We start from the raw sequence: 21,479 nt of genomic DNA, 5'->3' as shown, positions 1-21,479 counted from the left end.
CTAGAATGATGTCATAACAGGCAGCAAATCCAAGTGCCAGACACTGGATACTTTGTAAATCTCCCTGCCCATGGGACCTCTAATATCAGTTTGGCTGAAATATTTAATATTTCAATTATTTTTAGTTTAGGAGGACCCTGTTTCTTGCTTACGACATCTCTCTCGCCTCGGAAGGCTGCTCCTTCGTTCAGGCTGTGTGTATGGAGAGAGAGAGAGATGGTGGAGGAGGCAAGAAAACTAACTCTTCCGGCACACACCCCTTTTGCTACTACAAAGCCATCTACACCCATCACATTTGCAATAGTACAAATGCTGGCTGATCCTACCAACCCCTCCTCCTCCTCCCTTTGTAAGCCCACAGCCTGCTGTAAACCCTCATTTATTGGAGCCAGACAATGTTTCATGGGTTTGAATGGGGAAAAAATGCAGTAAATACAGTTGCTTGAAATAAATAAATCAATGAGCCATATATAGCCAGCAATTCATCCCTGGAAGGGAATTGTCTCATTTTTTAAATGATCAAATACATCAGCACTGATTTTTTTTTTAAACAAAATATATTACCTATGCACATGCAAATAAATATATATGCATGCACACAGATTATTCTCGTACTAGTAGTCATCCCTATGAGAGAGAGATGCAATATAGAAAAATAAGAGAGGAAATCAACTTCATTCATAAATGTGTTTGATTTTACATAGGCTGGAAACACACCTAGCTTAGATTTTTTTACATCTTTCTTTTACACACACACACACACACACACACACACACACACACACACACACACCCCTTTCTATGTAACATCTAGCTGCTATACCACCACCAACAAAAAAAAATATGGGCAAGAAGAAAATTCTTAACCCCCTTCCCAACCCAAGAGACAGAGAGGAAGAAGGGTGGGGTGTGGTGTTTGCTTACCAAAGATGCTGATTTGATTGTGGCAAAGCGCTCTCGGTTCCGGTAGTGCAGGGCCTGATTCTGGACTGACTGGGTAGGCCGCAGCTCAGGCCTGCGATCCCTGTGGCCCACCTCATCCCTTATAAATACATGATCCTGCAGAAATGGATAAAAACAAGGAGAAAGTCCAGCTGTGCTCTTTCCTCGCCGGCTGCCTCTTTCTCACCCCTCTTTCTGCACAAGCACTGCTGTTTGAAAGGCATAGTTTAGCTCTCTGCTAGCCCCTGCAGCTCCCACAGTACAAAATGAATAAGCAACACATTGCAGCCTTCAGTTAAGAATGTCAGCTGATCGCTAGTGGGATGCCTCCTGAATCCCTGGCAGAAATTTTTTTTTTTTTAACCTCCAGAATTACAAATGTGCAAAAAAAAGAATCAAAAGCACAAAGCAATGCAGAACAATCAGGCTCTTCAGAAAGGTTTGCTTAAATCGCTGCAACCAAATAATCCCTTTAAAAATGTGATTTCCATGTCTAGCAAGGAGGATGCTGTTCCCTTTTAACACAAGAGCAAGATTTTGCCTCATTCCCTCGCAAGATTTGCTTTCTCCTTAATGTGATCTTTTTGTTTGCTATCTGTTCTGAAGAAAGACCATTCTGCCTAAAAACAATGCAGGCTTGAAGAGACCAGCTTTCCTATCTTGTGCTAGGAAGACTCAGTGACCACTCAGGGATCCTGCTTTCCAGTCATGATCGTGCACAGTTCTAGCACTTTCTCTCCACAGCCTTGCAAAGGGTTCCCCCCCCCCCCCCCATTTAAAGAGACAGCTCACAAGTTTACCACAGATGGTCTTCTCTGAAATCGCTCACTCTCTATTGTCAGAGGCTTAAGAATTTAGTGATTTTGCAGCTGGAATACAATGCATTTAAGTGGGGTAATAATAAGCAGTATTCTTTGGGCAATCAGAATACATGCCTTGTCTAGATAGGCCTCTGAAAAGCCATCACTGCTGACGACCTGTTAAGAGAAATGTCTATAAATTACTTCCAAAAGGAAAAAGTATTTGCAAGCTGTGTTCCCAGGTCAGCCCAGCCATGCACACAGTATACACTGGAATTCTTGCCTCAGATTTTCAACTGCTGCTCTCACCAGGGCAGATTCAATGGACCTAGCAAGGGTGGAAGCTGTGGAGCAGACAGAGTTACAGATGCCATGTTGCCAACTCTTGTGATTCGATGTTTTTGTAAAAGCCCCAGCTCCTGATGTCAATTACATGAGAATCTCTGTTTTCATTTAAAAAGAAAAAGGGTTTCTGGCCTTTGTGGCTACGGGGTAAAGGCTGAAATGCGAATCATAAAGGTCCTCATAACAAAAGGCAAAACAAAAAACAAAAAAAAAAACACCCTGATTCACAAACTATTTTTAACAAAAATCTGATTTTCTGAGGCCTGAGTCATTATTTCTGAATACATGGTGATGGTAATAGTGCAGATGGCCACTGACACTGTAGCCATCCTGTCCTCTAGACCAGCTCTGAGCAAGATAAGAAACCACTCTTCCTGGCTGGTCTACTCTAGCATTCCCATTACCAGGAGTACTCCTAGTAGAAAATTATATGAAAAAATTCTAGAGTAGACAAGGTGTGTCTTGGCATGCTTCTTCCTCACCTCCTAGGAGCACACCTCTCAATCAGACTTCATTTAATACCCATGTGTATCTCCATTTTATACATATTGGTGCGCACTTTCTATACTGGGAACAATATGTAGCAGAAAAGTAAGGGCTATAGGAAATGTTTATATCCAGAAGTGAACCGTACATCGTTTTAAGTGCTTTAAGCCAATAGTTTTTCTTGTGTCCCTCATTTTGGGATTTTGCAGTGTTATTTTACTCCCTCTCATAACAAGAACTATTGGTCGTCAAATGAAATTAATAGGCAGCAGGTTTAAAACGAACATAAGGAAGTATTTCTTCACACAACGCACAGTCAACCTGTGGAACTCCTTTCCAGAGGATGCTGTGAAGGCCGAGACCATAACATGGTTCAAAAAAGAACTAGTTAAGTTCATGGAGGACAGCTCCATCAATGGTTGTTAGCCAGGCTGGGCAGGGATGCAAAATCATGCTCTGAAGTGTCCCTCGCCTCTGTTTGCCAGAAGCTGGGAATGGCTGACGGGATGGATCACTTGATGATTACCTGTTCTGTTCATTCCCTCTGAAGCATCTGGTATTGGCCATTGTCAGAAGACTGGATGCTGGGCTAGATGGACCATTGCTCTGACCAAGTATGGCTGTTCTTATGCTCTTAAACTAGTCTGAATTTTAGCTTTCAGCTGTGTGTGTGCATGAGAGAGGAAGGTCTAAAATGTATACACGTGCCTGAACGAAGCTAAATCTTAGATCCCAATCTTTACTCAAATATCATGATTAAATATTTAAATTTCAAGAATATTTTTTAGCTAATTAGATTCTTGTGGGTCTACTGGGAAAATATCAATCTATGAACCTTTGTAGGATCAGAGTGCTCTGGGTTATCTAGCACAAGTAATTAAGGGCTCTCTAAAAGAGATTACGGATGGGATGTACAATAGTGTTCCAAGCAGATGGGCCAGCCATTAAAAATAAATCTTCTAAAAATGTTCCAAACTAGAATTCTAGAAGTATATTACGGAGGCCTTCTGGAGTTCTCCACACTGCAATGACACACCTAGGCTCTTGCATGGCCAGGGACTAGAGTGCGTGGCCAGGGGCGAAACGGAGGCTACACTTTGCATCACCCCACAGTAAACCCTTCAACAGATTAAGACACTACACTGATGGGCTCCTTTTTGGCTGGAAGGATCGGGGTCTCAATTCAGAGCCTTGAGGGGAAGGGACACCACTGGTTGAAACAGTGATTCTCCAGAGTCCAGCAAGGCACGGAGAAATGCCGTGTTTGGGGGCTTTCTGAACAGGTGAAGGCATGCAAAAGATGTAGGTCTTTAGTAGGACAGCATCTATTATACTAGCATGGTGGAGGTCAATGCAATATACTAAAACATTCCTATGAAAAAAATCAAGTTGCTGTAAAAAGAGTTTTCTAAGTGAAATATCCTACTTTACATTTTCCAAAATATCCAAAAGACAGCATGAAATGATGCCTCTCCTGGACCCTGTTTCATTAGTTTTAATTTTTTCCCATAAGAGATAAGCAGGTGATATCCCTTGGATTCTCTAAGGGGTGAATTCTCAAAGACTAAAACTGCGTCTTCACAGTCTCATGTGCAACTTCCATTGACTTATGTGCAGCAGCATCTTAGGGCAGAATCTAACTGCCCAGAGAACAGTTTGCAAGATGTGAATAAAATACATGCTTTCAACAGCCCTTTGTTGACCTAGTTGAGGAATGGGGCAGTTTATTTGTAAATCCACAAAAGGAAAATGTAATGGCTGGAGAACCTGAAGTAGACAAAAGCCCAATGATGGTCCTTGGAATCCCTGAGTCAGGGTAGGGGCTTCTGCCACAGGCAAATTCTCCAGCACATGGGAAAATACTTCTCAACCAACCTTGTGTGAGCTAACAGGGCAACACATTTTAAGAGAAATTTATCAGGTTGGCCAGAAAAAATACGCAGACAATATCGTTGTCAAGACCATTGGTTGACATTATTGTAGTTACAGCTAGCACCAAATAGGTAAAAGGAATTAAGACAAATAAACCGCCAAGAATCCCATTCTCCCTCTGCCAGTGAAGCATACACTGGGTAGTGAGGCCAACAGCTACAGAGACAGAGAGAGAAGCTCAAAGAATGTGTTTCTGTAAGTTTCCTCTATTGCTTCCTTTCTGCCATTAGCCTGAGCAACATTCCTTGTTTCCAGCAGATATGGGTCCAGTTTGGAACCTGGTTCCAATCCCCCTCGCTTGGTTCTTTTGAAGCTCTTAGGAGCCAAACTTGGCATCTCAAGCCAACCTCCGCAACAGGTGAAACCAGACCTTTGGATCCAAACACTCCAAACTTTGGGCAAGGCTGGATCTGGGTCTATCCCAGATATAAATTTTGTTGACTTGGACAGGATAAGGCACATAACTGGGTTCAAACAGGCTCTCTCTAGGTATTTATATGGGTCCCATCACATCTGAACATCTTATATACATGAATGACTACCCGCACAGCACACCTGTGAGGCAGTAAGGTATTAGCATCCCCATTTTACAGATGGGGATTTGAAGCACTGAGAAGTGAAGTGACTTGCCCAAGGTCCCACAGGCAGAGTGAGGAACTGAATTCCAATCTCCAGAGTCCCAGCCCAGTGCTATCAACACAAGACCATCCATCCTCTGCTCTGCTCACTGAGAAACAATCTTTAAAAACTAACCCACCATACTAATGCAACATTCTAAGGACATCTTGATACTCACAGCACTCATATTACTGAATACATCGTGCTCCCCCCACTGCTCTGACCACATAGTCTGATCAAGTTCTTTCCTGACCACACTCATGAGAATTAGCTTAATTAGGTCTTTCCCCTCCCCCCCCCCCTTTTTTTTTTTTTTAAACTGACCCACTCCAAAGAGCATTATTCACAGCTGCATGGACCAGAAAACACTTCTAAAACATAACCCTCGCACACATGCTCAAAATATCTGCAGAGCAGAAGCCAGCAATAGCTGGGGATGAGAAAGGGTGAACTCAGCATATTAAGTATATATGGTTTGAGCCTGTTCACACTGAGGTCAATGGGAATTTTGGCTGTGATTTTGACAGGAGCATGACCAGGCCCACAGTTTGCATTTGACCTTTTAGAGTTTCAGTACATAAAATCATTGTTGCCCATACAATCCTGTGAAAGGTGAAGCAGACACATTTAAGTGCAAAGAATCAAGGCAACACAAAATTAGAGAAAAATCTCCATGATCTTCGCTCATTGAGAAATTTGATTGGAGAAATTCATGTATACAGAAAATATGCACCAGTGCTGATCACATTTGATCAGCAAGAAGCTTAATTCCCAAGCTTTTCTCTGCAAAAGAACAGTCACTGACATTTTGTATTTTGATTGATGCTAGGAGAAAGAAGCAGTTGCATAGCAAGCATATTCCCCTCAGGCAGCTCAAGAGGACAGATGCTACCTGGACAACAGGATCCACTAGACCAAGAGAACTGCCAGCCTTCTAGATACAAACAGGAAAGGGAATTACTGAACTAACCATGCTTAGCACCCTAAAGGGACGGTACAATGGAGTCCATGGCTGTGACAACCACCTCCATTGCCCAGAATTCAAAGGGGGGGGGGGGAGTGGGGAAGAAGGAATAAAATGATGAACCCCTTCAGTTTAGCACAACATATCAGATGTATCAACAACCTGCAGCTAGGATCACATTTCGAAAAGAGTCCTTTTGCTAAACGCTCCGTGCTGCTAACAATGCTTGGAATCGTTCAAGGCAGGCAGGCAAGAAGCCATTACATAACCACATCTTACTCGTCACTCGCAGCCCAGAATTCACCACTCAAATGAGCCAGAGTCTCCAAAAGGCCCCATTCATCCTCCCCAACTGGAAGGAAAATCCCATCGTATCTTATTCATTCTCTAGGGGTAAATTAGAAACCTCAAGTTGCCCCTATTTACGCCATCCACCCTCCTACACTGGTTGCCCACCCAAAGTATCCTCCTCTCTGGGTCCAACCAACAACGCCACGTAGGCATCATGGAGTGGGGCATTGCCACATCTGTACATGTATTTTGTTTTCATTTGCAGTTAACTTTGTCTTTGAAGAAAACCATATAAGGAGGCTCAGACGGGATGGCCCTGAGTTCCAAGACTTTCCTGGCCGAAATTATGGTACTAGGAAGGCTGTCTTCCAGGACAGACAGAGAAGTGAGCATGTCGCTAGAGGTTTGAATGGAGGACCCACCAGTCCTGACAGTACAAGATTGAGATCCCATTGGAAAGTTGACTGATGCGTTCGAGGGTATACCCTGTCCAGACCTTTAAGAAAACGCCCCACCATGGGGTTGGTGAAGACTGAACGGCCTGCAACCCATGCATGAAACGCCGAGATTGGGTCCAGGTAGACCTCAATTGACGATACCGACAGCTCCTGCTGTTTGAGATGTAACAGATAATCCAAGATGAAAGGTACTGATGACAGCACAGGCGTATCCTTCTGCGTTGACCAGATGGAGAACCTTTTCTACTTAGCTAGGTAAGTGGCCCTGATGGAAGATTTTCTGCTGTCAAGGAGTACCTGCGATTGGTTCTGAGCACTCTAGTTCCAGAGGGTTCAGCCATGGAGCTTCCATGCCATGAAGTGGAGAGACTCTAGATTGGGGTGACAAAGGGGCTGTGGTCCTGAGTGATCAAGTCTGGAACCAGCAGCAGACTGATAGAAGTTTTCACTGCGAGGTTGAGGATCATGGTACACCAGTATTGGCGCGGCCATGCTGGGGATACCAGAATTATGGAGGACCTTTCTTTCATGACCTTGTGAATGAGTGGGATTGGTGAAAACGTGTAAAACAGACAGTGTGTCCAAGGGATAAGGCTCCGATTCTGGAAGGAGCAGAACTGCATGCACTTCCAGTTGCATCTCATCGCAAACAGGTCTATGTGGGGAACTCCCACCATAGGAAGATGTTGTCCACCACATCTAGGCAGAGAGACCACTCGTGGCTGGAAAAAGACCTGCTGAGATGGTCTGCCGATTTGTTTTGCGACCCAGGCAGGTAGGACGTCTCAAGGTGAATCGAGTGGGCTATGCACAAGCCCCACAGTTTGAGGGCTTCCTGGCACAAGAGAGAGGAGCATGCTCCACCTTGTCTGTTTAATAGAACATTGCTGTTGTATTGTCCATCATGAGCAATACAGGTGGGCTTGGAAGATCTGACAGGTCAAGCGTACCGCCCTCAGTTCTCTCACATTGATGTGGAGTAAGATCTCTGCCTGGGTCCAGAGGCCTTGAGTCCTGAGTCCTCCCAGATGAGCTGCCCAGCACATTGCCGGGGCATCAGTGACCAGGGACAGTGAGGGGTAAGGTGTGGAGAAGGAGAGTCCTGCACAGACTGACTATGATTGAGCCCCCAGTGGAGGGTTTCTAATACGGGTGGGTGTGTGTGGCAGGAAGGGGAGGGGGCAAACTGAATTTAAGGGAGTATCCCAGTTCTACTTAGCACACAGCAATCTGACATGATCTGGGTCCATGCATGGTAGAAGTGGGATAACTGGTCCAAAAAGAAGAGGGGTGAAGGATCAGAGTCCTGAATTGGTACGCCATCCTCAGGCGCGCCCTCAAAAGTTCTGTTTGGGACTGGAGGATTGCCTCGTCGGTCCAGGGCCTTGAGTTGGTAGAAGGCTGAGAGGGTTTCCTCCTGTCATTTCTTCCCCCTTTTATGATTATACTCCTACCTGTGCAGGGATTGGTAGAACTGAGGTAGGGGTTGAGATCTGAAAAGCCTTCTCTGCGGCGTTGGCGTCTGGAGGCCTAGGGACTTTAAAGTATCCCGAGAGTCCTTAAGGCTATGCAGTTTCGAGTCTCCCTCTCAAAGAACAGCTCCGTCGAAAGGAAGGTCCGAATCATCTGCTGGACCTCATGTGGGAGGCCCAAGGCTTGCAACCATCTCTGATGAATCACGACCTCCAATGACGTGGTGCAACCTGCGACATCCACGACATCCAGTGCCACCAGAAGCAAGACCCTTGCAATCGCCTTGCTTTCCTCTATCAGGACTGCGAACTCCACTCTGGAGACTGATGGTATAGACTCCGAGAACTTTGACAGAGACCCCCACGACTTAAAGTTGTATCTACTCAACACCACCTGCTGATTTGCAATATGGATTTGGAGTCTCTCCAGTCGAGTACACCTTTCTCCTGAAGAGGTCCAATTTTTTTGCACCCTTTGCCTTTGGTGTGGGGCCTTGCGCTGACCTTGCCTCTCACATTCATTGGCTGCTGCAGCTACGAGTGACCCTGGTGGGGGATGAGTATATAGGTATTTGTTGTCCTTGGAGGGTACACAATATTTTCTCTCTACCCTCTTTGCAGTTGAGGCAGAGTGTCCCATAGTGACTTTGCTGTGTCATGAATGGCCTTTATTATTGGCAGTGCTGCCCTGCATGAGCCCACAGAGGCTAGAATGTCTACCATAGGGTCTACGTTGTTGGAGACCTCCTCAATTTGGAGCCTCAAATTCTGTGCCACCCTCCTCAAGAGCTCCTGATGGGGTCTGCTGTCATCCGCAACTTGCTTCATCTGGGAACGAAGATGACGACACTCTAACCAGGGCAGTTTCTTGACCTTCTGCTTCCAGACAGTCCCGTGGTGTCAGTTCCTCAAATTCGGTGCCAGGATAGCCGTCATGCTCGGTGCTGGGCACAGCATCGTATTTGGTGCCAGTTTCAGTACTGAGCGGTAGCACATCCTCCAATCGAGGTGGGTGATATCTGATCCCAGAGACAAGCGATAGAGACCGTCCCAATTGTGACCCTTGAGCCTGATGGAACACCCAAAGGGTCCAAAAAAAGGCCACTGAGCTGACATTTGCCACTGCGGTGGCCAAGGCATGGGCATGGGCTGACCAGTCTCAATCCTCTGGTACTGCCTCTCTGACTGATGCCGGCGACGCCCAGGGGAGTAAGACTCTGCTTTAGAGTTGGAGTCTGACAACTGGCTCTGCGGGGACCAGGGTGGTGTGATTCCCGTCGGTGCCAGCGAGCGGTGCCGGGGAGATGGCGACCGCAGCATCATAGCCGGCTTTCCCCTGGATGGAACCAGATTCTTCTTCAGCACTGGTGGTCTGGTGTCCGGAGCACACTTGAACATGGGAGGGGACAGCGGTGTTGTGCTTTCTATCAGTTCCCTGGCCACTTCAAAGGTCTCCAGCATGGAGGGGAGCTGTAGGTCTTCCTTGTGGGTCTCCTTGGGCAGGAAGTCCAAAGGCACTGGACTCAACAGACCCCTTCCCATGGCCAGAGTCGACGGTGGTGTGGCCAAGGGTGCAGCACTTGAGTGGCCCAACGCAGGTCACACTCTGCTCGAGCCCTGACGCCCCATTGTTTTGGACATCGGCGAGCACCCCCCATCCATCTTCCTCTGCTTCTTACGTGGAACTGGGGAATGCGAGCGGTGCCACATCTGTGAGGTGATCCAGGATGGTGCTGGGTCTCTAGACAGAGTCCTTCCTTGGCAGCATCTCTCTTAGGACACCGGTGCACTCCGCACTAAAGCTGACATACTAGGTGTCTGCTCGGCTGGACTCGGTGCTGAGTGTGGCCGGAGAGCAGCCTCTGTTAGGATGAACTTCAATCTCTGGCTCCTCTCCTTTGTCCTAGGGCGGAATCCCCTGCAGATCTTACAGCGATCCTCCAGTGGGTCTCCCCAAGACACTTTAGACAAGTGGTACGGGGATCGCCCCTGGGCATGGGCTTTTTGCAAGCCCTGCATGATTTAAAGCTGGGGGAACGAGGCTTGCCTCAGCCCAAGGGAAGGGGAGATGACCACGATAAGCAGGGTCCTATCTAACTAAACTAACTCTAACTACAAACTAATTCAAACTATTTGACTATTTACAGGTATCAATTCAAGCAACCACTAGGAAGCTGCTTGCAAAGCAAGAGAAGATGGACGGTCCAGTGACCGTCATGGGCAGTAAGAGAGAACTGAAGAGGTGGGGGATTAGCAGGGCCATATCTACGGCGCCATGAAGGCAGGACTCCAGGGGGATCCAGAGTCGACCTTACAGATACCACTAAAGGAAAAGCCTTCCAGTGACTGTGCACACTCCTACTTGGAATCAACAGGAGCAAGCACTCAAAGAAGAATGGCTGAATCCACTTCCAAAGGAAGATAGCCAGGGAAATGTATATCCATAAGCAACACGACCTTTGGCTAAAGAAAAGTACAATTACCTACCCCTCTCTCTAGAGAGAGACTGATCCACATTCCAGCTACAAAGTTAGTTCGACGCTTCTCCACTACACTAGCCAGATTAGCACAGCATACAGAGATCAAACACTAGGATAGTCACACTGGGAAGGAAAAAGCTCCCAGGTAGCTTGTGGGGGCTGGATGGAGACGTGACAGACACCGGGGCTTCTTTAAGAAATGTGGTGTTGGTCACTGGACCAGCAGACTGCTCGATCAAGAGATCCTACAGCAGCAGTGGGGCGCAGGAAAGGGAGGCAGTGGAAGGCATGCTGCTGTCTCCTGACTTCTCTGCCACTCTATCCCATTTGTGTGTCATGGACTCTGTTGGAACCAGCTGTGACCTCTGGCTCAGAGTTGATGTGACTAGCCACCCTGCCTAGAGAGGCAGGCCTTCCCCCACACCCTATCTACAAACTCAGTCTTGCTCTGCTGGACTTTTAACAGATGAGCTCAAGTGGCCTTTATTCCAAACACCATCTTAGATGCTACTGACAGCCAAGGGCTTTAATTCTCTGTGAGAGATGATGTTTCTGGGAAGGGCTTGGGACACACCTTCTCTCTACACAGCTTAACTATGTTCACAAATGTAGCATGGCGTGAGCGAATTACCCTCAAGTACCAAAAGTTACCGTAACCAAAGCAGATAGTTGAGAAACACAAGGTCATTTTATTTATTTTTGGCCACCAAGCATGCTCCATTTCTTTATTTTTAACTATCTATGGCTGTCTAATAGAGATGAACATGTCAGTACAAGAGTTTTGGCCTGCTTCTTATGCTTCACTTAGAATTCAAAATAGCTACTAACAGCTGGGATGCTTAGAATCTTTGCCAGGGGCACCTAAACTTTGCTCAACCAAGGACTTCATTGGGGACTTGCCAATAACCCAAGGCCTTCCTCTAATTTACATAAAACAGAATCAGTTGCAGTTCCTCTACAGACTGGCCTGTCAGACCATGATGGAGAACTGCATGATGGGACCTGTAGTTTTCAAACAACATGAGCTTGCAACATTATTATTAATCATTTACAGAGCATCATAAATGCACATGGTTTATTTCGATAAGGGTCAAATCTACTGTATAAAAGCATTTGAGTTAAGTGAGACCAGATGATGCGTGGGATCGTGGCTAGAACAAGCCCAGAGACTTCTTATTTTAAATCATCATTTCCTTCTTTTGCTTTAGAAGTCAAACTCAAGATGAAGACTTCAAACTGGACCTGGGCTCCTCATCACTTGTTTGTGGCTAAGGCAACAGACTGACACTAACAACCTATTGTTCCCATGGTACTTTTTCAACTGCCAGGAGAAACACAAGTTGGTGAGGAATGCTTTAGGGCACAGATTACACAGAGACATGATTAATATGGGCACTAAACTAACAAAGTCTCAAACTTGCACTAACAAACTTTTCAAAGGTGGAAACTAAGAAAGAAACTAAAATGTCTATCTTCAAAAGATTGTAAATGCAGGGATGCATAAAGCCTATTTTAATTTAATTTCTATATTTTAATCTCTGCATTTAGATTTTATTAGCAGGCATGTGCATTTATAACAAATATAGCTAACTTCATTGAGAATTGCTATCATCAAACTAATAAGATGGGGTAAAATACATAAAATAAAAACAAATTTTTTTTCTAACTTTTGATGTGATATACATTATCCTGCATACCTATTCTATGCATTTTCCTATATGTGCAAATACAGTGGAAGACAAAAAAAGTTAACATTTTTCAGCTGTTATCAGAGATTTATCATACTGTAAGTATAGGGGGAAGAACAGTGATTTTTCTCAGAAAATGTGCTGTGGTAACTGATGACTTTTTAATGATAACCACTATATATAAAGGACAAACAATCAGCCTAAGAACACACTTATTTTTTCAGTGATCTACAAGTGAGCAAGCATGCCTTAAATCACAGATGTGAATAAGTGCCCACACATCCTTCTTGTAAAGCTCTGAGAAAAGAAACAGCCAACTAGTTGGTGTCTTACGTGTTCATTTCATACAGTGGGAGTGACGCGTATATGCAGTGTGCAACAATGAATTTATGCAAGAATATTCTCCTGGGAGACAAATATATCTGTCCTAGCTGTGTCATCAGTAATCTACATGTCTGTCTTCAGTCATGAGTACTGCATCAACACTGCATATAAACAATGAGGCATGGTGGGAATTTGCAAAGGAGTCTCAGGGAGTTAGGCACCAAACTCCCATTGGCATTACTTGAGATGTAAGATATTCAGCACCAGACACTGACAGCTGTATACAGATCTGGAAGGACTAGACCATAACCCTACCAATCTTCCTGTATTTATACATGGGAAGTATTGTAAAATTACTACAAAATGAAAGTTTATTCTTAAAATGAAGAGCTACTCCACTTGAATCAAATAAATGCAATTTGTGTCTGATAGGAGCTGCACACATTTTATTCTCATGAGTTGTAGTAAAATCATTGTAACTTATGAAAACAAACATCCACATTATCGCCCCCAAAGTGTATCTTGTATATCTGGCCAATACATTCAGATGCATAAGTAGTAAGAATAAAAATAAAAATGTAATTTCCAAAACCTATATAGAATAAGAGAAAGTTCCAGCTATGATCAGGGACAATATAAAGCCTCTGGAACATCTCCTCTCCATTAGGGGGATTGTGCAAACTCATGTTTCACACTTCACCATTGTTTCCCTAAAAAGAGCTAACTCTGACAGTGGGGTTTCAAGCATATTTGTAGAGAAGATAAATCAGGGAGCACCTTTGAAGCTGTAACTAAGTTATGCTACTCCACTATCAGTATCTTTATAAATATACATATCTGGTAATTTATTGCTTGAAGATATAATAGAGAGCACGTGAGAAAAGTCTTACATTGCAGGCTTTGCAATTTTCAATGACAAACTTTAGGGTTTTTTTTAGACAAGCTTGTTTAGAAAAATAAGCATTTAAATGGTTGAAACTAGGCTTTGCTGTTATCATGCCACTGAGAAATTCACACTTCTATCGTATTACTGTACTGCGGCATTTTAGCTTCTTTAGTTGCAGAACACCAATATATATATATTTAAATTCTTTGTAAACAGTTACAGCAACCACCTCCATTTTACTGTCCATCATTTGTGGACACTACTAGGGTTATGTAAAAGTTTCTTCTGAATGGCAAGTGCAGGGCTAGAGCCTGGCCAGTATCCAGATGACTTCACCTCTGAAGCTGTCACTCTAATAAGCAGAACAGATAATCCGAGCAAGAGATGATGAAAGAGCAGAGAAGTGCAGAGTGGAATTTTGCCTCAAAACTTATCTCACCGGAGTGCTCCTGTGTGCTACCCTCTTGTCAAGGGGAAGGATCCAGGTACACTCAGACTTTGGTCACAAACTGTGACTGCTAAATGGTTACCTTAGTAGATGCGGCCACTTAAATCACAATACACCACGAGGCACAACTGTTCAGAGAACAAGGACCGGAAGCCTAGGAGGTGTTGCAGGCCAGGATGAAGGTGCATGTGCACAGCTGGGCGAGGAAGCTTGCAGAAAACCTATCTGCTCTATGGCGGGATCCCAACTTATAAGCAACAGCTTTTTATCATTATTTTCAAAGATCATGTAAATGCTAAAGCCAGAAGAGAAACAACACTAAGGGCTCGATTCCACAGGTGTCTGCTGAGCCTCCGGCCCTCACAACAGGTTAGCGAGGGAACTCACCACTCATTGCTGTATTGGGCCTTAAGTAACCGGAACCAAGCTGAGCGACAGCAGGGGCTGCGTGAAGCTGCAGAGAGCACCAGAGAACCTACCTTCTTGTGCACAACAGAGGAAGTGGAATTAATTGTGCCCTCGTCGTTCTGCATCATGACCAGTTCAGGGCTGCTCTCATCCATGACCTCCTGCATGCTGTTCACACTGCTGCTCTGACTGCCTGTGCTCACAGACATACTTGGGATGGAATGGTTGCTGCCCAAACTGTCCATCTTCTGACTCAGGTTTGATCCATGCTCACTGTCCTACAAAACAAGGGCAGCAGAGTTACAAACATTGCAGATGAACTGCCTAGTGCATATTTCTGCAGTGCCCAACATCGCTCTGCATATGCCTGCAGAGTTAAAGGTTCTCTGCCTCCTATTTTCTGGCATTTAAATTCCTTGTGGTTCATCATCTAAAGGCAAAAGCAGACATCACACTAAGGTTACCAGATGCTCTCAGTCTGTGGCAATCCATTTTCTCTTCCATACTCTGCAGCGATGGCACCTCAGGCTGCAAACCGGTTCTCTCTCAAACTAAGCAGTGCTGGACACGGTTAGTGTTTGACTGGGAGCCCACCAGGGAACATGGAGGTGCTCCTGTAAGTCGTGCCAGCGATTGAGAAAGGGGCACTCTTCCTTCAGAGTCTGTGTGGAAACAACGCTCCAGCCAGGCTTAGCTGAGGTGCTGTTTATCAGAGATGGAAAAACCTTGGTCCTGACTGTTTGTGATCCCTTAAGCATCCCAGGGCACTTTTCACAGGAGTAGGGGTTTTAATCCTGATGCCCTGGCCACACACAGAAATTCCATTCTGTTCATTTAAACAACACTTGTAGTGTCTATTAAGATAAGAGCTTAGGCTACTTAGTTTATGTAGGGGCTGAGCGCAACTAAACTGCTAACAAGTTGCACCATAGAAGAGGCTATATTACACCGGGTGAAAGCACTACAATATATTTAATTGCATGATCTCACAATTATTTCTCAAATGCCACAAACATACCCTTTTTTCTACACTCTTAAATACACAAGAGTAGCATTTTCCGATATTTTTCCTTCCTGTATGCTTGCACTAGCTGAGTAATCAGAATGCGCTAGCCTGACCCGTACTGACTTACAGAGAAGAGAACTTGTATAAAGCGATCTAAGTCAAAGGGCTATCAACAAAGGAGGTGCCGCTGGCACGGAGTTTTCTGTAAGGGCCCTGGAATTCCCTTCAATCTCTGGGCCACAAGAGCCTTGACTGGCCAAAATTCAGTGCATGCTGCAGGAGCATCTTGTTTGGTCTGAGCTTTGAAAAGAGCTGGGGAGAGGGAAGTTCCTAGCCAATTAACAGGCTGTTATCTGCATTGAGAGCTGCTGCTTGGAAGGGTAGCTGGCTGATATTTGTATTTAGTTTTGTACTTGTAAGTAACTGGCAGGGCACTCGGTCTGTGTATGGGTGCTTTTTATTATCCAAAACCAAATGAAGAAATACCATTTGACAGACCGTGATATTCGTGTACAGGAATGAACAATTTCACACGAAGTTCACATGTGCATCTAAGGTTGCAGAAGAAACAGCATGTTATACTGCAGCATTTGAGAAACAGCAAATGGGTACGTAATTAAACAGCATGTTATACTGCGGCATTTGAGAAACAGCACATGGGTACGTAAGTAAAGAATGCACATGCACAAAGGACAGTGTTGAGGCTGCACATACAACCTGAACTTTCTCACTTCCAGACCTGAGGGCCTAAACATGCAACCTAAACTTTCTCCTGGCAGTTTTTGATGGGAGTTCCTTCTGAAAAAGGTTTCAAAGCTTCAAGATGTGGCATTCACAGGATATACACCTAGTGAAGTTCACAATAGGATACATCTCCTCCACTCCCCAGGAAACCTACTGGAGAGAATCCTTCCCTCCCTTCCGGGCGGGTGGGGGGGCGCTTTAGTGGATAGGGAGCTTTTGCTAACAAGATGAGCAGTGACTGACACCAGAGCTTCGTTAATTGTGCACTCTCACTAATTTTTATCCTGTACTGATAAATTAGCCACGCACACGTGCACAAGCAACATGGCCTCCCTTAGTGAGATACTTAATAAGGTTAGTGAGTAATAAGGCAGTGTGTGCTGAGGATTGTAACTCAGTGAAATCAAAACCAAATGTTATTGAAATTGTGCAAGGCACTTCTTGGTGATGGCTATTACCATGACAATTTCAGCACTCTAACCCCAGCCAATTCATTAAGCACTAGGACATTACAACGGGGAAAGTGCTCCCCTTCCTCTCTACTTGCTGTCCTTGAACTGATTTCGTTCCGACTTTCACTGGGGGCGGAGAGGCGAGAAGAGGAAGGGGAGAACATTCCTGGGCAGAGAGAGAGCCGGGAAATTTCAGTCTGGAAATTCTGGAAACTTCTAAGTGACAGAAAACAGGGGGTTGGAACGGAAATCCCTATGCAGCTCTAACTATAGCAGCTGGCGCTGCTGCTGCTCCTCTAGTATTGTGACCATTCTTCTTCAAAGCAGACAGCCATGGCTGCGCTCCTCCAGCTGGAAGTGCAGGCAGGTGTTTCTTCAAAACTGCTGTCAATGAATGCCACAGTGTATCTCAGCACAGACACCCACCCTTCCAAGCCCAAGACTCTTCCTCCTCCCAAAATAACATAACTGATCTACACAGACCCAAAAAATTAGCCCCTGCACCCTGGGCTTTGACCTCCCTCCTCCATGTCTGCCTGCTGCACTGTAGGAAAAAGATAAATACAGTCAAGGCCACATAATATATTAATGTGCTCAATGGAAAAAGGTTTTCCATGCAGCAAGCCATTAGACATTAGTTTATCCAAATGTGCCCATATCAAGTGACATTAAATAATTTCCCTTTAATATTATTAATTGAAAAATCACTGGTTTCCTTCTCTAAACCACAGTTAGTGTCAATTACTGCACACTGATTAAGTGGGCCGTTTACAGTTGAAGGTTTGAACTGCACCAGATTTTAATTTTATGCCTTCAATCAGGCTTTGTATATCGAACATTGGTTTTCATTTTTTAGCATTAAAGAACTTTTAAAAAAGCATCTCTGCTTATCTGATTTCATTTTCAGCTTGTGATAGGCCAATTAATTTATAGAAAAGTCTCAGTAACTGTAAAAACATTGCAATGGTGACATTAAACAGGCTTGCCAGTATTTACCAAAGAAGAGACTCGGCCATCAGTCACTGACGGTAAAGCACATCATTTTTGAAAGCTCATTCATTTGTGCCCTTCACCCCTCCACAACTACACATTTCAAGGCACTGAGCCAGACTATGCCTTGGTGGAACCCACTTTCTAGGAAGGGGTGGTTTCATGTCCCGTAGCTCCCCTCTACTTTCCCTGTGAGCTTCCCAATTTAACCTCATCATCCTTAAAGGACTCCTTTGCAGTCACCCGCTTTTTGCCAGATGATCAAAACCCATTATTGATGCTCTCCAAACCAGTTGGAGAGATCACTACTGAGTGAGGTCAGCTGGTCTCCTCTTCCACCACCAAGTGTCCATACAAAGCTCTTGGCATCCTTTACATGGACTTAAAAACAACCACCACTTAAATCCCATTAAACCTGCTGCCCAGACAATTATTAGATCCAGCTCAATAACCATTTATATCATGCCAATAAAATAACATCACACCACCCTCATCCCATTCCCTCCATCGATGAGCTTTGTAGGGCTCCTGAAAGATCAACACATCCAAACTCTGGCAGTCCAAGGTGAGCGGGATGCGGGAGAAGCGCAGTCCAAAGGCAGAGTCTCCTCATGGTAAGGATGACGATGACTTAAATGTATATATTTAATTCTTTACAGAGTTTTCTTGGCACCCATTTATAAAGCGAGCACATAAGCAAATGCTGTTGGGACCCTACTTTGGACTTTTCCTCTTTAACCTAGTGGTGTAAAAATCTTGTGCCCCTGAGATCAGGGGTAAAGGTCTAATCTAGCCACAAGTAGAAAGTTCAGAGGCCAAGCTGTAAGAGAATGCCTGAGCAAACCCGCCACCCAACTGTAGCTTATGAGATTTAGGAAAATTTACTTCCCTCGTTCTCCAAATCCTTGTTTGGTAGGCCAGTTTCACTGCTCCACACTATAACCTTATCTATTCCCTCTCTAATCTGCCCTGCGAAGCCACTGTCCTCTCATTCAAAATCCTCCTTAAAATAAGTTTCTTTTGCAAAGCTCAAGAATAAAGTTGATCCTTTGAAAAAAGCCCTCAGAAAAGCTTTCAAGCCACCAACATATGCCTAACCTTATCTGAGTAAGTGCCTTCTCTTGCTGATGTCACCCATATCTTCCCTCACCCCATCTCTGCTGAGCCCCAGTGCAGTCAACCAATCTACAGCCACAACCTGTGCGTTCCTCGGGGCAGCAACCACACAATTCCACTTGCCCCGGAAAGCACCCAGCCCACTTCTAGACACTGTTGATGTAATTACAAACAATGATACCTCCTCCTCCTCCAGAGACTCTGTCAGTGGCCCATTCCGTGCCTCCTGGAAAAGGATTTTCTTCATTTTCCGGTACTGAAGGTTATCCAGCTCACGTACAGCATCTTTCGTCCTTTGTATTAGGTCGATTAGGACCCGGGGCGGCCGGTCTCGGCGAACGAAGTCATGCTGATTTTGAAAGGGGAGAAGACATGTGGCCTTAGACATGGTGCTATACAACATGGGCCATGACCATTGTTACATTAAAAGTCACCTGAAATGACAGTTCTTCCCCCATCCTCAACACTGTCAGGCATCAAAGCTCTCAAAATTCATTTAGCACCAATCAAATGCACAGTACATCAGCCACATCAATATAAATGAGCAAGCTGGCCATGGGGCAGCCTAGGATGTAGTGTTCAGGCAGTGAAATGCTTTATTCAATGGTTATAAAATCAGCAGGGGCGCAGGACTCAGGCAAGCAAAGGATGTGGAGAAATATGGTCATTGTTCTACCTGAAACATAGGTTTTTTTTAAAAAAATGGACTGCCACAAATCAGAGATCAACTCAGAGCAGGAGGTTCTAGAGGGTAGGGCACTAGACTATGTGTCAGGGGACCTGAAGTATATTCCCAGCTCTGCCACTGGCCTGCTAGGTGATCCTGGGGCAAGTCACTTCACCCCTCTCTATCCGTTTTCCCTCCCACCCTTTTGTCTGTCTTGTTTAAACCATGTGTGCTTTGGGCAGATCTCTCCTGTGCTTTGCACAACAGGGCCTGAACCTTGGCTGGGGCCTCTATGTGATATGAACAGTAACTGATCTGTTCCCCCCTGTATGTATGTATGTATGGACGGACAGACGGACGGGCACGCGCACACGCATGCACACACCCCTTTCCTCTCTCTCACAACACTCTTTAAGTAGTCCAAGGAGCAACATAATCAAATTTAAACAAGACCCAACTTGCAGATTATATACAGTTTAAGTAAAGATGAATAAATAAGGTGCATAAAAAGTGGACACTCAAGGAGGAAGGAATTATTACTCCTGTTACTGGACATGTCCTGCCTAAATCTCATGCAAAGATTTATCCTCTATACATTTCTGATTCATAAGTAGGAATAATGGCAGAACCAAGGACTTTATTGTGTTCCCAGTAAGTCAATGGGAGTAGGATCAGGTCCTTACATAGATCCCAATTCAGGAAAGCACTTAAGCACATGGAGCCCATCTCTATTTAGGGCAGCACTTAAACCCATGCTTGAATGCCCCCCCGCCCCTACATAGTCAATAGGTATGCTTTCCTGAATTGACAGTATTCATGGCTAGCAACCTTTTGATTTCAAATGGTGACTAAATGAAAAACATTCTGGGTAGGATATTCATTTGCCAATGTTCTGCACATTGTCTTTACACTGGACTATGTTGCTTATAGGCAACTCAGAGTAGAAATCATTCAATTTTCTTCCCTGTGAAGTGACACTCAAAGCAAGAGTCCTAGTAAACAACACTTTGATACTGAAATGAATGGGCAACTTCATTAACAGAACTCCACTGCACAACAGTTTTAATTCAATAAAAAATAAAATGTAAGCCTTTGGCATAAATCTGTTTACAGATCCCAAAAACAAGTTCATCTGATCCTCTTGGTTCTTCTGTATGTGAGACGTCTCTCCCGAGGAGTGCTTCATCTTCACATATCATGGATACCTGGCTTAATTTCTTTTAATGATTTGCTTGGATTTATATTGCAAATAGAACAAATATGGGGCAGATCCTGAACCCAGGGTCGTGCTTATCACTGTGACTAGTTCCATGGAAGTCAACAGGGTTCTTCAGGGTACTTTGCGCTATCCCAGTTGTGAGCGTTAGCTGCATCAGGCTTTATGGTGGCAGAATCTTTTCACTTTGCTTCATTGTCCCGGCCTTGATAAATAGGATACACTTGCTCCTTAGAACACTTACAAATGTATCCTTTAGATGCAGATCCTCCAATTTAATTTTTTTTTAAATAATGTAAACATTGGCAAGTGAATAAAGTCAGCGTGCAGCTAATTGTGGGTGGAGATAAAATTACCATTTTCATCTCACTGCAGAGAAATTTTAAGATAGCAAAAATGCATTTCAAACCGTTACTGAATTCTGGAAGTGCCAACATTAATCCATGCCAAATGCGCCCATTCAGTCAAGTACCCAAACACAGGCTTTATTTTAAACTCATATGAGTAGTCCCAGTGCAATAAATGGGACCAATTGCATGCTTAAAGTTAAAATACCTTACTGAATCAGGGCCAGAGTTAGATTGCAAGGCACATGCATGAAACAGAAGAGTAAGAAGTCATCCTAATCTAGGCAAACTAAAATTATGATTGCTTATCTGTATTATAGTAATATCTAGAAGCCCCAAACAAGATCATGGCCCCACCGTGCTTGGCTCTGCACACACACATATTAAAAGAATCCCTGT

The 21,479-nt window shown here is 44.5% G+C and overlaps 1 protein-coding gene across 1 annotated transcript in view; it reads right to left on the bottom strand.

Moving 5' to 3' along the window:
- TAOK3 (TAO kinase 3) overlaps positions 1–21,479 on the bottom strand; it is a 141,940-nt gene that overhangs the window by 22,283 nt on the left and 98,178 nt on the right. The window contains exons 12-14 of the mRNA XM_067550123.1: positions 19,032–19,199; positions 14,614–14,820; positions 925–1,059 (exon numbers count right to left, since the gene is read on the bottom strand). Of these exons, the coding sequence (XP_067406224.1) occupies positions 925–1,059; positions 14,614–14,820; positions 19,032–19,199 (510 nt within the window). The remainder of the gene's footprint in view (positions 1–924; positions 1,060–14,613; positions 14,821–19,031; positions 19,200–21,479) is intronic.

This window comes from Emydura macquarii, unplaced genomic scaffold (genome assembly GCF_026122565.2).
Source record: "Emydura macquarii macquarii isolate MOO-44397 ecotype Brisbane River unplaced genomic scaffold, CSIRO-AGI_Emac_v2 contig_1254, whole genome shotgun sequence".
NCBI lineage: Eukaryota > Metazoa > Chordata > Testudines > Chelidae > Emydura > Emydura macquarii.
This window is presented reverse-complemented; position numbering and strand designations above follow the sequence as displayed.